General features: G+C 37.9%; 1 protein-coding gene and 1 non-coding gene across 6 annotated transcripts in view; one reads left to right on the top strand and one right to left on the bottom strand.

Moving 5' to 3' along the window:
- The window catches only part of LOC150099108 (protein disulfide-isomerase A5), a 953,872-nt gene that overhangs the window by 103,302 nt on the left and 833,201 nt on the right, over positions 1-17,369 (bottom strand). For all 5 annotated transcript variants that reach the window (XR_016549469.1, XM_090404751.1, XM_090404750.1 and 2 more), the window contains exon 19: positions 9,982-10,049. Coding sequence is in view for 4 of the 5 variants with exons in the window: in XM_090404751.1 (XP_090260877.1) it covers positions 9,982-10,049 (68 nt within the window). In the remaining variant the exon portion in view is untranslated. The remainder of the gene's footprint in view (positions 1-9,981; positions 10,050-17,369) is intronic.
- On the top strand, positions 7,154-7,354 carry LOC150099110 (U2 spliceosomal RNA). The gene has a single exon (XR_016549564.1). It is a non-coding gene; the product is annotated as a U2 spliceosomal RNA (small nuclear RNA).

Genomic DNA, 17,369 nt, shown 5'->3' on the forward strand with positions numbered 1-17,369 from the left:
CTTTCTGCACACACACACACACACACACACACACACACACACACACTGTGTGCTTGAGACACCAGGGATTTAATGATAGCATATTTTTGAGATGGATGGTGGGCTGATGTATTATGGATCTAATCTAATCCTGTGGTCTCTTTTAAGAGGGTTGCAGCTGATGAACAGTCCTCTTCCATTCCACTTTATCTCTTGCTTGTCCAGTCTTTGATGATGTCTTTCCATTGCAGTTGGGGGGGGGGGGCTTCCTCTCCTTCTCTCCACCATCCCCTACAATACTATTCTGGGGAGCTCTCCAGAAGAACCCGCTCATCAAATGTCCTGCAAATGCTATTTTATTTCTTTGGATACTAGCCATATAGTCTCTTTTCACCTTGAATCTTTTAAGAACCTCTTCATTCTCACTCTTTCAGTCCAGCTGATGCGATCCATTTTTTTCAAGCACCACATTTCAAACGCATTCAATCAGTGAGTCATCTCCTTATTGATTGTCCAGGACTCCCTTCCACATGTCCCCATGCTCCATACCATTGAGCATGGGGACATATGGATGATACTATATCAATATATGCCATGTGTGTGTAGGCTGGGGATAAAGTGCAAAGAAATCAGTTGATATTCTTCTTAAACAGTTGGAGATTGTAGTTTAGAGTGTACTTTGTGGAGAAGGTTGTTCCTCAGAATTGATGTAGTGAAAGATGAATGGGAGTAGTAGGTCAGTGAGATAACAGTTCAACTGTAAAAGGATTCTGGGGCTTCTTTGCTGTAGGTTTAGTAGAAATGAGTAGAGGATATAATGGATGCTAGTTTCGCTGAATAACACCAGTGGAAATATCTGCAGAAAAAAACACAACACAAAAACTCACAGTCTATGAGACAGTCTCTTAAGATAGTCTATATGAGATGGACATGAATTAGTTAAACTGCTCTAGACTGTACAGCATCAAGAGAATTTAGAGGTTTTAAATGCACCATCTTAGATGTAAGAGAAGTAGTTCAATTATTAGATATATGAAGAGCCAAAGGCTTCAATTCGGCGACATATGACTTGTTTAAGTTAAGGGATATTACATCCCATATCGTTTCTTAGCCGAATAAGAAACTCAAAGAGTTTCATGCCGAATATAGTAGGAACTACATAAAGTTCGGCGATTCCAAGTGTAAGCAAATACCTGGATACTGCAGCAACTGACCCTTAAGGTAGTGCAAGCTGAGGCAACTTATGTCTAAGGTGGAGCAAGCTGAGGCAACTCATGTCTAAGGTGGAGCAAGCTCTGATCACTATTCTTGATATTTATCCATAATGTGAACTTAGCTCCTAGGAGCTGTATTACTGTTCTACATTATGAGAGAAGGTCACTACCCAGACCGGTTTCAACCTTTATTGAGGTCTCTTCAGTGAGTAGGTAGAAATAGTTAATATCAAGTTTGTAGCGAACAAAACTTACAACCCTTCTATGAGTATTGCCGAGAGGTGTCCTAATAAATTATTAGATATATGAAGAGCCAAAGGCTTCAATTCGGCGACATATGACTTGTTTAAGTTAAGGGATATTACATCCTATATCGTTTCTTAGCCGAATAAGAAACTCAAAGAGTTTCATGCCGAATGTAGTAGGAACTATATAAAGTTCGGCGATTCCAAGCGTAAGCAAATACCTGGATACTGCAGCAACTGACCCTTAAGGTAGTATTAAAGAAGTATTTCAAGGTTGTGTGAAAGGAAGATTTGTATAAAGTAACTGGTCAGATGAAAAGTAATGCATTGAGCAAAAAAGATTGGTAAGTTTTCTGGAAGCCGAGGATGCTTTCGAAGTGATACAGTTATGTTGAGAAAAACTATGAATAACAGGTAACAGTCAGCCTGAGAAGAGAGATTTGATCTTGAACTAAGGTCTTTTTTATGATAAAAAAAGACAAAACACTGAGAGTAGGCTATTTAAGCATACAAGGAAAAGGGTTTGTGAATAACAGACTTGAGAACACCTGCAGAGAGAGAGAGAGAGAACTTTTTCCATTGATGATCTCCATTATTTTAGAGCTGAGAGCAATAGGTTGATAATTTGAAGGAAACTTTTGCTTGTTCTGCAATTAGATATATATGGGCTTGCTACCACACTGCAGAGTGGATGCCAGCTGATAGATGGTAAAGAATAGCTATTAGTTCAGGAACATATCTCTTGAGCACAACTAGTGGAATTTTCTCAGGACAAGCCTTTTGGGTATCCAGATTTTTTAAGATTCTTCCCAAGTTTTTCTGGTGGAAGGCTACAGGAGACATGTGATGCAATGATCTGGGTAAAGAAGGAGACGTTGTGTCTTAGCCTTCTGGAGTTGAATGAGAAGAATAATGCCAAGAGATCAGAGCTTTATCTTAAATTGATATTACATTGCTTGCGTGATAATGAGGTGGAAACACAGATGGCCAAAAGCTGCATCCAAAAGCTTTTGGGAGAGATCAGAAAGCATGTTATTGGCAGAGGCAGCAAGTTTTCTACATTTAGCCCCTTTTAATTCCTTTTAAAGTCAGACTGAGCCTGTTATTAGACTTCACATATTATGTACATCAATATAGGCTGTGAAGAAAGACAGATTTTTCTCTCCAGCTAATTATAATAAGCAGAAGTTTTTTTTTTTTTTTAACCTTTTAATTGCTGAGATGCTAAATAACCAGTATGACCTTCCTTGGTGTCCTTGGTGAGTTATTTTCACAAGAATAAAATATTTTATAATAATATGAATAGTCACTATAATGTATTACACATTTTTGCACTGTTTTCTTGTATAAATTGAAGTCACTGAACAAAACTGTTATATAGGAATTTTATTTTCAAGTTAAGGATGTCCAAAATTTATCTTGAAATTTATTTGTTTATTCCATGTCAAATAATGTCACACACAACTTCAAGCAAGAAACATCTCCCCAAAAATACTTCAATACTTCAGTAGTGTGTGGTAATTTTGAAAGCAGGGGTGTACACATAAGGTTATGCAACATTTGGCACACATATACTGGCTCTCTTTTCTTTTTCTTTGTCCCAATGTGGTATTTGAACACACATGACAATGCCTAGCGGGATTTTCTTTCTTGGTTCGGGTGGCACAGGTATTAGGAAATGTCTTTCCCTCAGTCTGAGGGGTTCGTCACCCTGTGATGGTCGTCCAGATGTAGTGGTCGGTCTTGGCATGTGGAACTTTTGAAAAATTTCTCTGATGAGAGTCAATTGAAAATTAGCATGTGTGACATTTTCACCAGTAGGTACATTATATTATACAAAATATGTGAATTGAGAACAGTGAGATCCAAGAGATGGAAAAAGAATTTCTGTACCATTTAAAGGCCTTTCACACACATTCAAGAGAACAGACCATCATGTCTGTCCTGTCTACAGCCCCTATATTTCTATTATAATCCATAACATATTCAGGTTTCATTATTGGTATGTTTGTTGTCCTGTCAACTTTCTCTGATTGTTTCATAGAGTCGGTGTGGAGTGTGGTCAACATACAAACTTCTCGTTTATCAATCCAATTTACCCACCATCATATTATCTGTGTGTCTGGATTCTACCTGTCATTTGTCTAATTTTTTGTTCAGTTTCCGCAACCATTTCCTGTTTTTCCTAACAGTCCCACATGCATTGGCACCATTTTTATGTAGCCAGTCGTATAGAAGAAGGCCAGAATGCCAATTGAAAAGGGCTCTTTCTGCAAATACTTTGCCACTAGGGTTTGCACTATGGCCCCAGAAATCCCAAATTCACGTTCTGGAATAATGTCTGTAGTTGTCATTGTCTTGAATTATCATTGAACTGTTGGACGAAAATTTGTATCGTGCCATTGAAACAATGAAGCGTCGGTACAATTTCTTTTTCGCAGTTGCACTGGTGCTGGTGGTTCGTTATCTGAACTTTCACTATCTTCTAAAAAATAAATATCATCATCGTCACTGAAATCTGATAAATTGGAAGGTAAATTTCTAATACTTCTAGTAATTCCGCCTCACTAAGAGAACCCCTGCTATCTGCTTGTTTAAGCCATTTTTACTAACCGTGGAATCAACGCATCACACGATCGCCTGGCTCCTATTGTCAAGGACGGCTCTGATAACATTGTGCATGGTCTCACAATTTTGTTTATGAAGATAGCGCCACAAAGCAGACAGAAGCTTGAAAATTAGTTCCTTCTAATCCTAAGAGATGGCACTATAAGCCAGCTCAATTCAAATGCTTTCACAAACTAAATTAAATGAGTATTACACATTGAAAGTTCAAATTGAGTTAACTCGATCGTAGCAAGGTCGCCATTTTTTTCAGAGCTCGAGTTAACTCGACCGTAGCATTTAAAGAGTTAATTAAATAATTTTTTTTTCCCAGAACCAAGGCTTGTATATAGCATGGAAATTTCAAACAGAGTGAGGGATGAAGATGTTCTTTCCAACATGAAGAACTTCTTTAGCAAGATCACAACAAGTATTTAGACCTGGAGAACAGAAAAACATAAACAGTAGTCTGACCATGGAAAGGAGTAAAAATCTCAGAGATCTTATCAGTTGGCACTGTTTGTAGAGCCAAATACATGAGGCTGTAAATGGTTGAGGGAACAATGCAACTGGAAGGAAAACTGGTTAAGAAAAGATCCAGAGTGCCAAATGAATGGAGAGGATTGTCAGAAATTCTAGTTGGGAGATGAATGATTTGCTTTATATCACTGCTTATAGCAAACACCTCGAACTTCTCTTCCAGCTTGGTCAGTGGAATTGGAAAAAGGGAACCTGTTAGAGTTGTGGATATTAAAGTCACAGCAAGAAACACAGCTTCAAGGGTAAGAAGTCAAAGAGGCCAAAACAGTCAGAATGCACGAATAGTAAAGATAGCAGATAAATGATATATAATGAAGTCAATGAAAGCCACATGATGTCAATAAAATGGGAGAGATTCAAGATTAGGAATCCTTTCTCAAGGAATATGATATCATCCAAAAGCATAGGTGGTGTACAGGATGTAGTTTCGACAGTCAAAATGGGCAGAAGTTGTTGTGGCAGAGATTTGGTGTTCAATCAAAAACAGAAGATCAGGTTGTTTGGAAGTTTGCAGGTGTTGTTTACATAATTTAGGTTGGTGTTTATATCACAAATGTTGATAAAGTGAATGTAGAACAGTTTTTTTAAAAATATATATTGAGTTTTTCAGTTTCTTGTGAGAAGGGCTGTTTTTTCTTTTAATTTCAGTGACTATATTTATTTAGTTTTACTGACATGTTAATATTTGAAAGGTGAAGACCAAAAAAGGGTAACATACTGTGGGAAGTTTTTTGTGGCAAGTTTGTTTTTTAACTTAACTGCAGTACGACTACATTTATTTAGATTTACTCTCATTCTTGTACTGCAAATAAAAACCTTATGGTATTGGAAAGGTAGAGAGAAAAGAACAGTGGAACATACAATGAGAGGGAATAGACTCTTTGGCATATTGTTCATACTGAGAGCATCCAGTCTCCATGCCATAACATGGCCATAACAGTGCCTCACATACCAATACATAGCCTCCCTCAAGTTTGCTATCATCTATTGTTTCTCATCAGCTGTCACTTATGCTACTCATGGTAGCATAAGCGACAGCTGATCAAGAAGCATCTAAAATGCATTGCTATCTAGTTGAGTCCCATAGACCAGTGTTCTTCAAATTTTATGACTGGAATCTACAATAAAAAATACATTTTACATCTCAACTCAGCATGTGCATACTCACGCACACACATATGCAAGGGATTTCGGAAAAGTAAGGTAACACACTTTTTTCTCGAGGATGTTTAATAATAGAAAATTGAAATTATACATCAAGAAATAATGTCCACAAAGTCTCTAAATTTATTGATGCACCTGTCCCAATAATAGATTAGTTATTCAATACCAGTACTGAAGCAGTTCATGCAAACACTAAGTAATCAACTTTGCACCACCTAATGAACTTCCTCAGCCATAGTGAAATGCCTTCCAGAAAGGTGTTTCTTGAAGGGACTGAACATATGGAGGTCTGAAGGTACTAAGTCTGAACTGTAGGTGTGGCAGAGTTTCTCAACAATTGCAGCGCAACCAATCACGAGTGGTGTGCACAGTGTGTGGAGCAGCATCATTGTGCACCAAAAGATTGCCACTTGTCAGGAGTCCTGGTTGTTACCTCGAATTATTGGCTTTCAGTTTGTCCAACATTGTGCAGTAAAAGCTCTGCATTGATTGTTCCTCCCTTCAGCAAGAAGTTCACAAACAGAATGCTTTGGCAATTCCAGAATACTGTGGCCATGACTCTTTGGAGTGGGAACAGTTTTGAATTTTTTGTGTATAAGAGATTGTGGGTGTTTCCAGGTAATGTCATCTTGTTTGCTCTCTGGGGTAAAGTGATGAACCCACAATTCATCTTCTGTGACTAGGCGGGGAAGACTTGCCTTTGTTGCTGTATCACAACAGATTCTCCAGACACATCGCTATGCATGGTTGCCTTGTGCTCCTCTCACAGGTATAGGGGCATCCAGTGGGAACGCATCTTTTGAAAGTTAAGGACATTGTGAACAATTTCATAAACAGTGGTCTTACTCAGGCAATTTCACTCACTGGTCTTTAAGAATGATGCCTTTAATGAGCAAAATGTTGTATTTTGTCTTGCTCAATGAAGGCTTGCCTGCCCAATTCAATGTTACCATGGCCAACTTTAAATTCACTGCACTAAAAATGCACCAGCTTCTTAGACATCACCTTTTCACCATACACAACAGCCAGTTCATGGTGAATGTCATTTGGTAAAGCCTCTTTTGCTTGCAAAAATTAAATAACTTCACAGACACTTGTTTTGGACCATACTAACACAGTAGCTGCAATCTTGCAACTGGAATTAGCTGTGAGATGACAGTTAGCACCACACAGCAATGCCGATTTATCTATCCACCATTATTAAGAAAAAAGATGTGCTACTTTACTTTTTGGAAACCTCTCATATATATATATATATATGTGTGTGTGTGTGTATATATAAGGCCTAGAAGTGAGGGGGAATGAAATTCTACAATAACGATACCATGTAACAGTAAAGGTAAAACAAGCCAAAAGCACTTCTCCACCAAATCAATTTAATATCCTGTGTCCCGTATCAGATACTGCACTCTTATCTTAGCCAAAAGGCCAAGTTGTGAAAAGCATAGTATCTGTTCTTCTCAGTTTGAAATCAAATATGGACCCCATTGATCCCAAGATATTAAACTGATTTTTGGAATGTAGCAAAGTGCATGTAGATGTGAATTACTCCACATTTGCATAAGTTGCCCTGGTGTTGCACTATCTCTAGGGAACAACTCCCTCCATCAGGGGAAAATGAAACACACATACACACACACACACACTAAACTGAAACAAACCTCTTCTTTGTGAAGTTAAATGAAAATGTCCTTGTATGGTGTCAAATATCCCTTCTCCAACAGATACCACACTGCACATGCAAGAAAAACAAGTAGATTTAGTGTATCACTTAATACAGTATAGACACAATTAGAGTATGTACTATTGGTGTAAATTGGAGACATCTGGAATGAAAACAACTTCACTTTGCATAATCATAAACAATTCCCCTCCCATAGGCACTATACATTGTCATTAACGCAATACTAATTTTACACTTAAAAGTTTACCAAAAACATTCAAACTAGCATGCCATATATACTTAAAACTTTGTAGAAATGCATCTGCTCAGCATGGAAGGGACATCATAATAACCAAACATGGCAACAGTCACCTAAGGCCCCCAATAAGAAAGGTTGCGTCTTTCACAAGGCAACAAAGATCATATACTATCTAGTCGGTCTAGCCGGCACTTCCTTCAATCAAGAAGAGATACTTTCACAATGGGAATGCTTGCTGAAGTTGCCAGAGCTCCTCTGATGGAAACAAGCCACATCTTGAAAAGAAAGGGTTGACTTAAGTGGTATACATTCCTCAATCATTTGCTATATCACTGATGCACACAATAGCAGCAAACCGAGTACCGAAGATGGTAGACACCAGTAGTCACTTCCCCTCTAATGGATTCACTTGCTCCATATACTATTCTCTAATGTCTGTCTATCAGCCACCCTCATATCAATATCCATCCCATTTGCTCTAATTTATATAACAGAGTTCCATGTAGTATCCTGTCAAATGCCTCAGCAAAGTCCAGCACTAGCACTGTGTAGCCATTTTTTTTAATCCAATTCGACAATTACATTTTATTATACAAATTGAATAAATTACAAAGGCAAGTATATGATACTCTATTGGGACAACACAAAACTGTGATGTTCCTGCACAGCATCATAATTTTATCGACCCTTTTCACATTTGCGACTTTTATCTACTTCTACAATAACTTACCCATCCCATCTGAGATAGCGATTGGTTTATAATCTGCTACCTTCGTTTTGGAGCATTCTTTATGCAACTGAAGTATTCTACCTCTTTCTAGTCCTTTGAGAGCTTACCAGCACTGAGACTTCAGTTACACAGGTGGTTAGAGGAAATGTCAATTCCTTTTACATTTGTGTGACACACAAGCTGCAGCCATAGGTTCATTAAGATTCTGCAATATTTTAAGCACCTATAATTGATCAACATCTAGTATCAAGGCAGCCAATGTCACATCTGGCAATGCGATATGTTCATAGGATGGACAAATATGAATTTAGCACTCATTAAGTAATTCTTCAACAGTTGTCTTTCCTTTTATTTGCCATGTAGTAAAAGAACATTTAGGGATTTTCCTTATCCAGCTTTGTTAGCTTCTACTTATAATCTGATTTCACCATCCTTATCATACTGGTCACCTTGCTATGCTGTGTACTTCTCATGAGCTTGTTATTATTATTATTATTATTTTTTTTTTTCCTGTTGCTCCTGAATGATGCTACTCATTCATCTAATCCCTGCTGATTTATCCTTGAACTAACCAATTCCAAAAACTTTCTCCCTTTATTTCAGATGCTTCTAGCATTAGCATATAATACACAAATTGCAGTATCCTCTTTGACTGAAAACCTTCCTTGCTGTGTAGTTTCAGAACCTGAGGAGGAACATTCAGCATAATTTGATCATTCTCCTACTCATTCACAAGCACCCCCCCCCACAAAGAACACCAGCTTAACTTTACTCCATTGCTAAACTCACTATGCAATTTTTTCAGACACTTACCACCAAATCCACTGAAGTGATCAATCACATGTACACAATTGAGCTATTTACAATCAGGGCCCCTAGTTCTTCATTTCAACCTGACTAGTATACTTTTGCAGCAGACTCACAATCTTTACTCTCATTCTTTTCCATGTGTACCAGCAATTCTTTCATGTCTTCTTGCATATCACACCTTTCACCTGCCAGATCATTTACACCTACAAAAACAATCATCTTACTTTTTCTCTCTTCTGCCTAAGTGACTCAGTCATATTCTTAATCTTCAACACCTAGGAAACATTACATTGCCATGCTCTTGTCAAATACTCTTCATATAATGGTGTCAGAATAAGAAACTCTCAACTTATCTCTACTCTTATACTCTGCTTTCTCTTGCCTTGCATCTCTTCGTCTTTAACTTTTATGGCTAACTACTCACTTGCTGTTTCTCGAATCATTCTGTTTGATGTTTTTGGTGGCATGAAAGATATAAAACCATTGTTACTTGTATCTTACCAATGTTATGTCTCTCTCCACATTTTCAAAACACTTCCTACATACATATGTAGGAAGTGTTATGTTCACTAGACTCACTTTCCTTGCAAATCTTATCCCCACCCTTCATAAAGAATACATCTCTCACATGCTACAGTAAAATAAACAAAACCTCTCACATTCAACTCATCTGTCACAACTCAATATTTTGCTACATCAAAAATTTCTTTCCAATCACTAGATTCCACAACTCTTATAAAAATGATCTCAATATTCAATAAAATATTACATACCTTTTCTTCATATAGCTTAGCTGCAGCTTCTGCAAATACTGCTTTCATAGCCTTGCAATGACCACACCCTAAAACAAAGCACAAATATTATGATACTGATAGTGGGAATTGTAAATTAACTGATCTTCATACTACCTCACGCAGAATCCAGAAAGCATACATCCTTTTCATTTCATCACATATATTGTATTATATTATGGGTCAAGTAGAGGGTGTATGCCATTACATCTTTAGAATTAGCTGCAATGGATTATATTTTTCTGGATTATTGATTTTATGAAAATTTGTTTATGTGCATGTAAGGCTCATATGCATGTTTAGGTGGTTTTAAATATTATTATTATTATTATTATTACCTGACACCTCCAGGGAGTCCAAAGACTCATTGAGGGAGGCACCCACTCTACAAATCTCGGTCTCCACCAACTACAATGAACCATAACTATCATCGACACCAATGCCATCTACCATCCACCACCACCACCACCACTAGTATTTTCACAGATAATCACAAACATCCATGTGCCCATGGTGGAATTCGAACCCACAGCCTTTTGGCTGGAAAGCAGATATGCTAACCACTTGGTCAACCAGGCTAGCAATTGCTATTATAAGTATACTACACTGTATATCATAGCACCAATACATAGAACAATGAAGGGGAAAATTCAGTATACATGATTTTTGTTTGCTATAGCATGTGCAAAATGCACTTACTTCAAAGAGTAAAGATTTGTAGAAATATAGTGAATCAAGTGAGAATGTGTATTCAAAATGTTTTGAGAATGAGTGCCAGAAATGTGCAGAGAGAAAAAAGAATGGCAGGTGAGCTGCATTAAAGAAGAAAAATACAAACACTGGCAAGGTTGTAGTCACAGGCAGAGTGAAAGTGAGTGAGGGTATGTGCAGTGACAGCAAGAATAAATTGGTGGAAAATGAAGAGAATAACCAAATGATAATGAGTGAAATAACAGGTTGGCACAGTTTTCCACAGAACAAAATGTGAGATAAAATGGTTGGAGAAACACCTGGCAAATGTAGATGGTAGTATAGATATCAAAAGAGTGAGATATGAAAGGAGACAGCAGAGTAAGAAAGAGCAAAAGAGATAGAGAGAGAGAGAATAACAAGTAAATTTTGAAGGGTGGGGGAGGGATTTCATGATAAGAAGCGTGCTTGAGGAGAGTGTGACAAAATCATGTTTTCCTAGAGACAACATTAAGAAGGTAGAGATGGAAAGTGAAAGAGATGATTGCAAGAAAATATGAAAGTGTTTCTGGTATAACTGAATAAGAAGAGTGAGAGAGTAACATCTATGAGCATGTTGCAACAGCATGACTGATGTTAGTTGGGATGAAAAGCTATGATCATGAATGAGTTAGTATACAGATTATGCAGAATGAATGGTGTAGTTTGTGGATGTGTAGAGTGGAAGGACTTATATAAGGAGGATGGTTTGCATTTGAATGGGTTCAGAGTTAGGTGTCTTGAGAAAGTATTGTTCAATGTCAATTCAGAAGTGTAGAATCAGGGAAACTGGAATGTTTTGGGAGAGGGGAAAAGAAAAGGTGAGTTTGGGTCCAAGCAACATAGAACTGAGTAAGTAGGATAGAGTGATTACAAGTTGCTGAATGTAGTTCCACAAGTTCTTAACATAGTGGAATAGTTAATATAAGGTGTAAGGGAGGTTGTGAGATGAAGGGAATATTGTTGCAGTGTAAAATTTGATGGAGCAAAAAATTCAAGGCTCTTTGCATCGACTTATACAGAGGTCACAGAGCTCATCAAGATCGGAAGAAGGAAAAGACAAGAAGGAAGTCGATCCACCACAAGTCATCCGATTCTAATGACGTTGTGATGGACGGTCGCCGGAAGCAATTAGCCATGGATGGAGCAGCCACGCCGGACCAGAATGCTTTGCCACTTAGACGAATCTGCATACACTCCGAATGTTGGACCCCTTTGCCCGAGTTTCAAGACGCTGGGAAGCACTGCATACCACAAAATCCCATAATATGCTGTGCAAAATCTAGTCCTTAAATGGGAACAGAGTTAAAACTAAGAACTTTTATTGTTAAAAGACCATAAGATTTAATGATTACAAATACAAAGAGCCAACAAGTTTCACTAGCCACTGTCTAGCATTTTCAAGGCTGTACTGGTGTGAAAACAATTGCATCAAGTTACATGAAAACATACACTTTAGTAACTGCTAGGCCATTACATTTGATTATTCGTGTTTGATGGCATGCATGCGTTCAAAAGCTTCAGTCAGAATTCGGTACATGACCACGTGTTGTGTAGTTTTTCACATATTGTAGTTCTGTTGAGCTGAGAGCATTGATGAGATATTTCCATATGTCTTTAAGAATAGCACCTTGATTTCTATTTAAATTATTGTCTGTGCATAACACCACTGCTGCTTCTTTGAAAGTTCTGTGTCTGTAGTCATTCTCGATGTAAGGCATAGAACTGTTTATCCAATCTATAACGTGATTTGATGTTGAGAAATGATGAGCTAAACCAGATGTGATGATTCTATTGTGATTGACATCCCCCACATCTTCCTTCTGTCTTATTTCAAAACTTCTAAAGGTCTGTCCAATGTAAGAAGGGCCACACGTGCATGGAATTTCATATACTCCAGGAAATTTGAAGAAAGGTACCTCATCTTTGGGTGATCTTAAGACTTGTCTGATTGTGGTAGTTGGTTTAAAAAACTACTCTGATGTTATGAGCTTTTAACATTCTCACCAATTTTGTGGATACTGAATTAATATATGGAATGACAGCTGTGAACACATATTGGGACTCCGTTCCACATTGTTGGGGGTTATCTTTAAAAAGCAATTTGTTTAAAATGTTAGAAGGGTATCCATTCAGAGATAGAGTGTTAGCTATTTGTGACAGTTCTCTCTGTACATCTCCTTCTTTCGAAATAGACCTTAAGACTCTATTACGGAGAATATGAATGATGCTGTGTTTTTGTGATCTATGATGGTTAGACGAATAATGTAGATATCTACCTGTATCTGTGGGTTTCTTGTAAATGGACAGTTGGACACTGTTATCTTCTCTCCTCACCAGTATGTCAAGAAAGGGTAGGTCTCTGTTCTTCTCCAGTTCCATAGTGAATTTGATCTTATTATGTAGTGAGTTGATTTTATTAAGAAACACAAGAAGGTTTTCCATGGTATCCTTCCAGATGATGAACACATCATCGACATATCTCCACCAAATCAACGGTTTAGGTGAAATGGTGGAAAAAATATCCTTTTCGAGTTTTTCCATAAATAGGTCTGCACATGGTGGTGAGAGGGGGGGGGGCTACCCATGGCTAGCCCTTCCAATTGTTTGTACACTATGTTATTTACTTTGAAAAAATTTGATTTCAGGCAATGATGAAACAACTGGGTGATATCCTGAGGGAAGAGGTCTTTTAGAATGTTGACCACTTCTACAACCAGCACATTAGTGAATAAGGACACTACATCTAAACTAGCCATAATGTCCGTTTATGATATTTTGATTCTTTTGATTTTTTCCACAAATTGTTGAGAGATTTTAATGTAGGTCTCTGTTTGTCTCAGTTGTTTCATCATTGCCAGAAATCAAATTTCTTCAACGTAAATAACATAGTTTAAATAGGAATAATTTAAATAGAAATCAAGGTGCTATTCTTAAAGACATATCGAAATATCTCATCAATTCTCTCAGCTCAACAGAACTACAATATGCGAAAAACTACACAACACGTGGTCATGTACCGGATTCTGACTGAAGCTTTCGAACGCATGCACACCATCAAACACGAATTATCAAATGTAATGGCCTAGCAGTTATTAAAGTGTATGTTTTCATGTAACTTGATGCATTTGTTCTCACACCAGTACAGCCTTGAAAATGCTAGACAGTGGCTAGTGAAACTTGTTTGCTCTTTTTATTTGTAATCATTAAATCTTATGGTGTTTTAACAATAAAAGTTCTTAGTTTTAACACATTAGACCAAATACAAACAGTTTAACTTCACAGATGGGAACAGAGCTGTTGGTAAGCCATTGGGAAACTGAGTTGCCACTGCTGCACACAATACTGAAATATTATGTTTAAGTACAAATTCCACAACTGCACATTACTCACAGACTATACATTGTACCTAGCATAGATTCCTTTCTTTTAGTAAGCCGAAGAATCAGGTTTCTAATTTGATCAATCAACTGGCTTTTTTAAAACGATGTAGGGACAGCAATATTATTCCGAATGGCATCAGGCTAAAAAGAAAGTTCACCTCACCAAAAGTGCAACGAATATACTTCCGCATGGAGAAAGCACTTCTCAGAGAACAAATCCAAGCTTCCAGAAAGAACTTAACAGCTACACAAAACCAACTACAAAAAAAAAAAAAAAAAGAAACGGAACTTTCAAGCTATGTAAATGCAGATATATGGATGATCCTGGAAAAGATAACAGTAACATAGTTAACCTATCCAACTACACTTTTAACAAAGACGAAATCTCAATATTTAACAAAGGTTTATATTATGCCACAGCACCCAAATCGATAAACAAACTTGAATTTATTTGTAACATGGAAAGAGGCGTAAGATTCATCTCAAATAACATAGCAGAAAAAATACGTTTAGAAACCGCCAACATTTTAAATCATAACAAGACAATAACAAGCAACCTAACTAAACACAAATTAACAGCGACAAAACCACTAAAGTCAAATCCGAACATCATAATAACCAGAGCAGATAAAGGAAGTGCCACTGTTATCTTAAACCGAACCACTTATGTGGAAAAAATGAATCTGCTGGTCTCGGACAATAACACATACCAATTAGTTAACAATAACCCAAGTAATAGAATAAAAAAGAAAACAGAGAATCTACTTAAGTCAATTACCACATGGCCTGAAGATATGGTCAAAAAAACTATTTCCACACTATGCTCGTCTACCGAGAATTTATGGGCTACCGAAAATTCACAAAGAAAACACACTGCTAAGGCATATAGTCGAAGGGATTGTTAGCCCGAATTATCACTTAGCCAAAAATTCGCAGCAACACTCAAGGAGTTGGTAGGTCATTCCCCCTCCTATATCAAAAACACACAACACTTCATAAACATCATCAAAGACATTACATTAGAAAAAGATGATCTATTAGTCAGTTTTGACATCTCTGCCCTCTTTACGAATGTCCCAATCAATGACACAATCCTTCTTTTACAGAAACAATTTCCTCCAGATATCACGGCGCTCTTTGCAAATGTATTACATCCTAGTTATTTTGTATGGCAAAACGCCTTCTACCTACAAAAAGAAGGCACAGTCATGGGCTCTCCATTATCCCCCCATATTGCTAACTTTTATATGGAGCATTTTGAACAACTTGCTTTAGGTTCCTCCCCTTTAAAACCCCCAAGTCTGGTTAGATATGTTGACGATGTTTTCGCGATCTAGTCTCATGGCTGCCAGACACTAGACACGTTCCTTAGCCACCTAAACAAGCACCACAAACGTATACAGATCACAACTGAGATTGAAAAACATAACACACTGCTGTTTCTAGATACACTTGTCACACGTCTCCCCTCAGGCAATTTTTTCTTTACTGTTTACCGGAAACCGACACATACTGGCTAATATATAATGGAAAATACTAGTGGTCAGAGAGTGCTTGACCTAGTAATTACATCTGAGGATCTGGCTATAACAAATATGACCACAATGCCACCAGTTGGTGAGAGTGATCATAGGGTCTTGACTTGGGAGGTGGCTAAAGGTGTAGAATTTTCAATTAAGACAGGGTTCATGTGAAATTATCAGGCTGGAAAGTATGACAAGCTTAGGAGTTTGATTGGTTCAGTGCCATGGCATGTACAACTGCAAGGACTAGAAGTCGATAGTGCATGGGAGGTAGTTAAGAAGTGTTTGCATGAAGCAATGGCTGACTGTATACCTAGAGTCCGAATAATAAATCAACTAGGGGTTAAATGGATGAATAACACTCTTAAGCTTGAGCTGCAAAAAAAGAAACAACTATGGAGGGAATTTAAGGAGAAAGGTGACCGGCAGGCACATGAACGGTATAAAGCGCAGGCCAGAAAGGTAACGAGTGTGGTAAGAAAAGCAAAAAAGGATTACGAAAGAACATTGGCCATGCAGGCTAAAGAGAATCCTAAACAGTTTTTTAGATATGTAGCAAGTAAAAGGAAAAATGTACATGGCAGAATGATTTTAAAGAATGCCGATGGTACGGAGGTAACTGAATCAGTTGATATAGTTGAGTTACTGAGTGAGCACTTTGCAAGAATATATCATCCAGGTGGTGACATTGCAGAAACGAATGTACCAGTAGATTATACGGGAATTGTGGTGAATGAAGTGGAGGTGAGTAGTCTATTGCATAACCTCAATGTCAATACATCTGTGGGACTGGATGGTATACCAGCTCGTGTTGTACGAGAAGCAGCTAAAGAATTGTCAGTACCCTTGATCATTTTGTTTAATTTGAGTCTCGGGTCTGGGTTAGTCCCGAGGGGGTGGAAAGAGGGGGGGAAAATAGTTCCACTGCATAAAGGTGGTTCCAAGACTGCTGTTGTAAATTACCGACCGATTAGCATATCAGGAATCATTGTCAAGGTCTTAGAGAAAGTAGTCAAGAAAAGAATACAGGATTGGATAGATGAAAATGGGATATTGTATGGGGACAACATGGTTTTGTGAAGGGTAGATCATGCCTCAGTAACTTGCTCACGTTTTATAACACAGTGACGGCTGAACTGGATAGGGTAAATGGGTTTACAGTAATACTACTGGACCTTGCCAAGGCATTTGATAGGATACCACATAGAACCCTAATCAGTAAACTGGAGCAGATGATAGATATAGGGTTGGTGAGATGGATAGGAGGGTGGTTGAAGGAGAGATACCAGAGAGTAGTTTATTCAGGAGTGGGGTCTAAAAGACGGCTTGTGACTAGTGGAGTGCCACAGGGCTCTGTTCTTGGACCACTGCTTTTCAATTTGTTTATCAATGATATAGGAAAGGATTTGAGAGGAAGTGTTCACTTGTTTGCTGATGACGCAAAGTTGGGTAGAGCAATTATGAGTGCACAGGATGTCAAAATTTTACAGGATGATTTGGATAGTTTGGAGGACTGGGCTAGGAAAAAATGGATGTCAATTTAATGTGGCAAAGTGTAAGGTTATGCACTTTGGGGTGAAAAGAATAGCAGCAGTATATCGCATTGGTGGAAATGTACTCCAGGAGATTGATGAGGCCAGGGATTTGGGAGTGCTGGTGGATAGGGAGTTGAAGTTTAGGGGGCACATTGCAAAAGTGACTAAAACAGCTCACCAAATCACTAGGCTTCTGAAAA

The sequence above is a fragment of the Typopeltis vanoorti genome, chromosome 15 (assembly GCF_054136105.1).
Source record: "Typopeltis vanoorti isolate ZY-2024b chromosome 15, IOZ_Tvanoo_1.0, whole genome shotgun sequence".
NCBI lineage: Eukaryota > Metazoa > Arthropoda > Arachnida > Uropygi > Thelyphonidae > Typopeltis > Typopeltis vanoorti.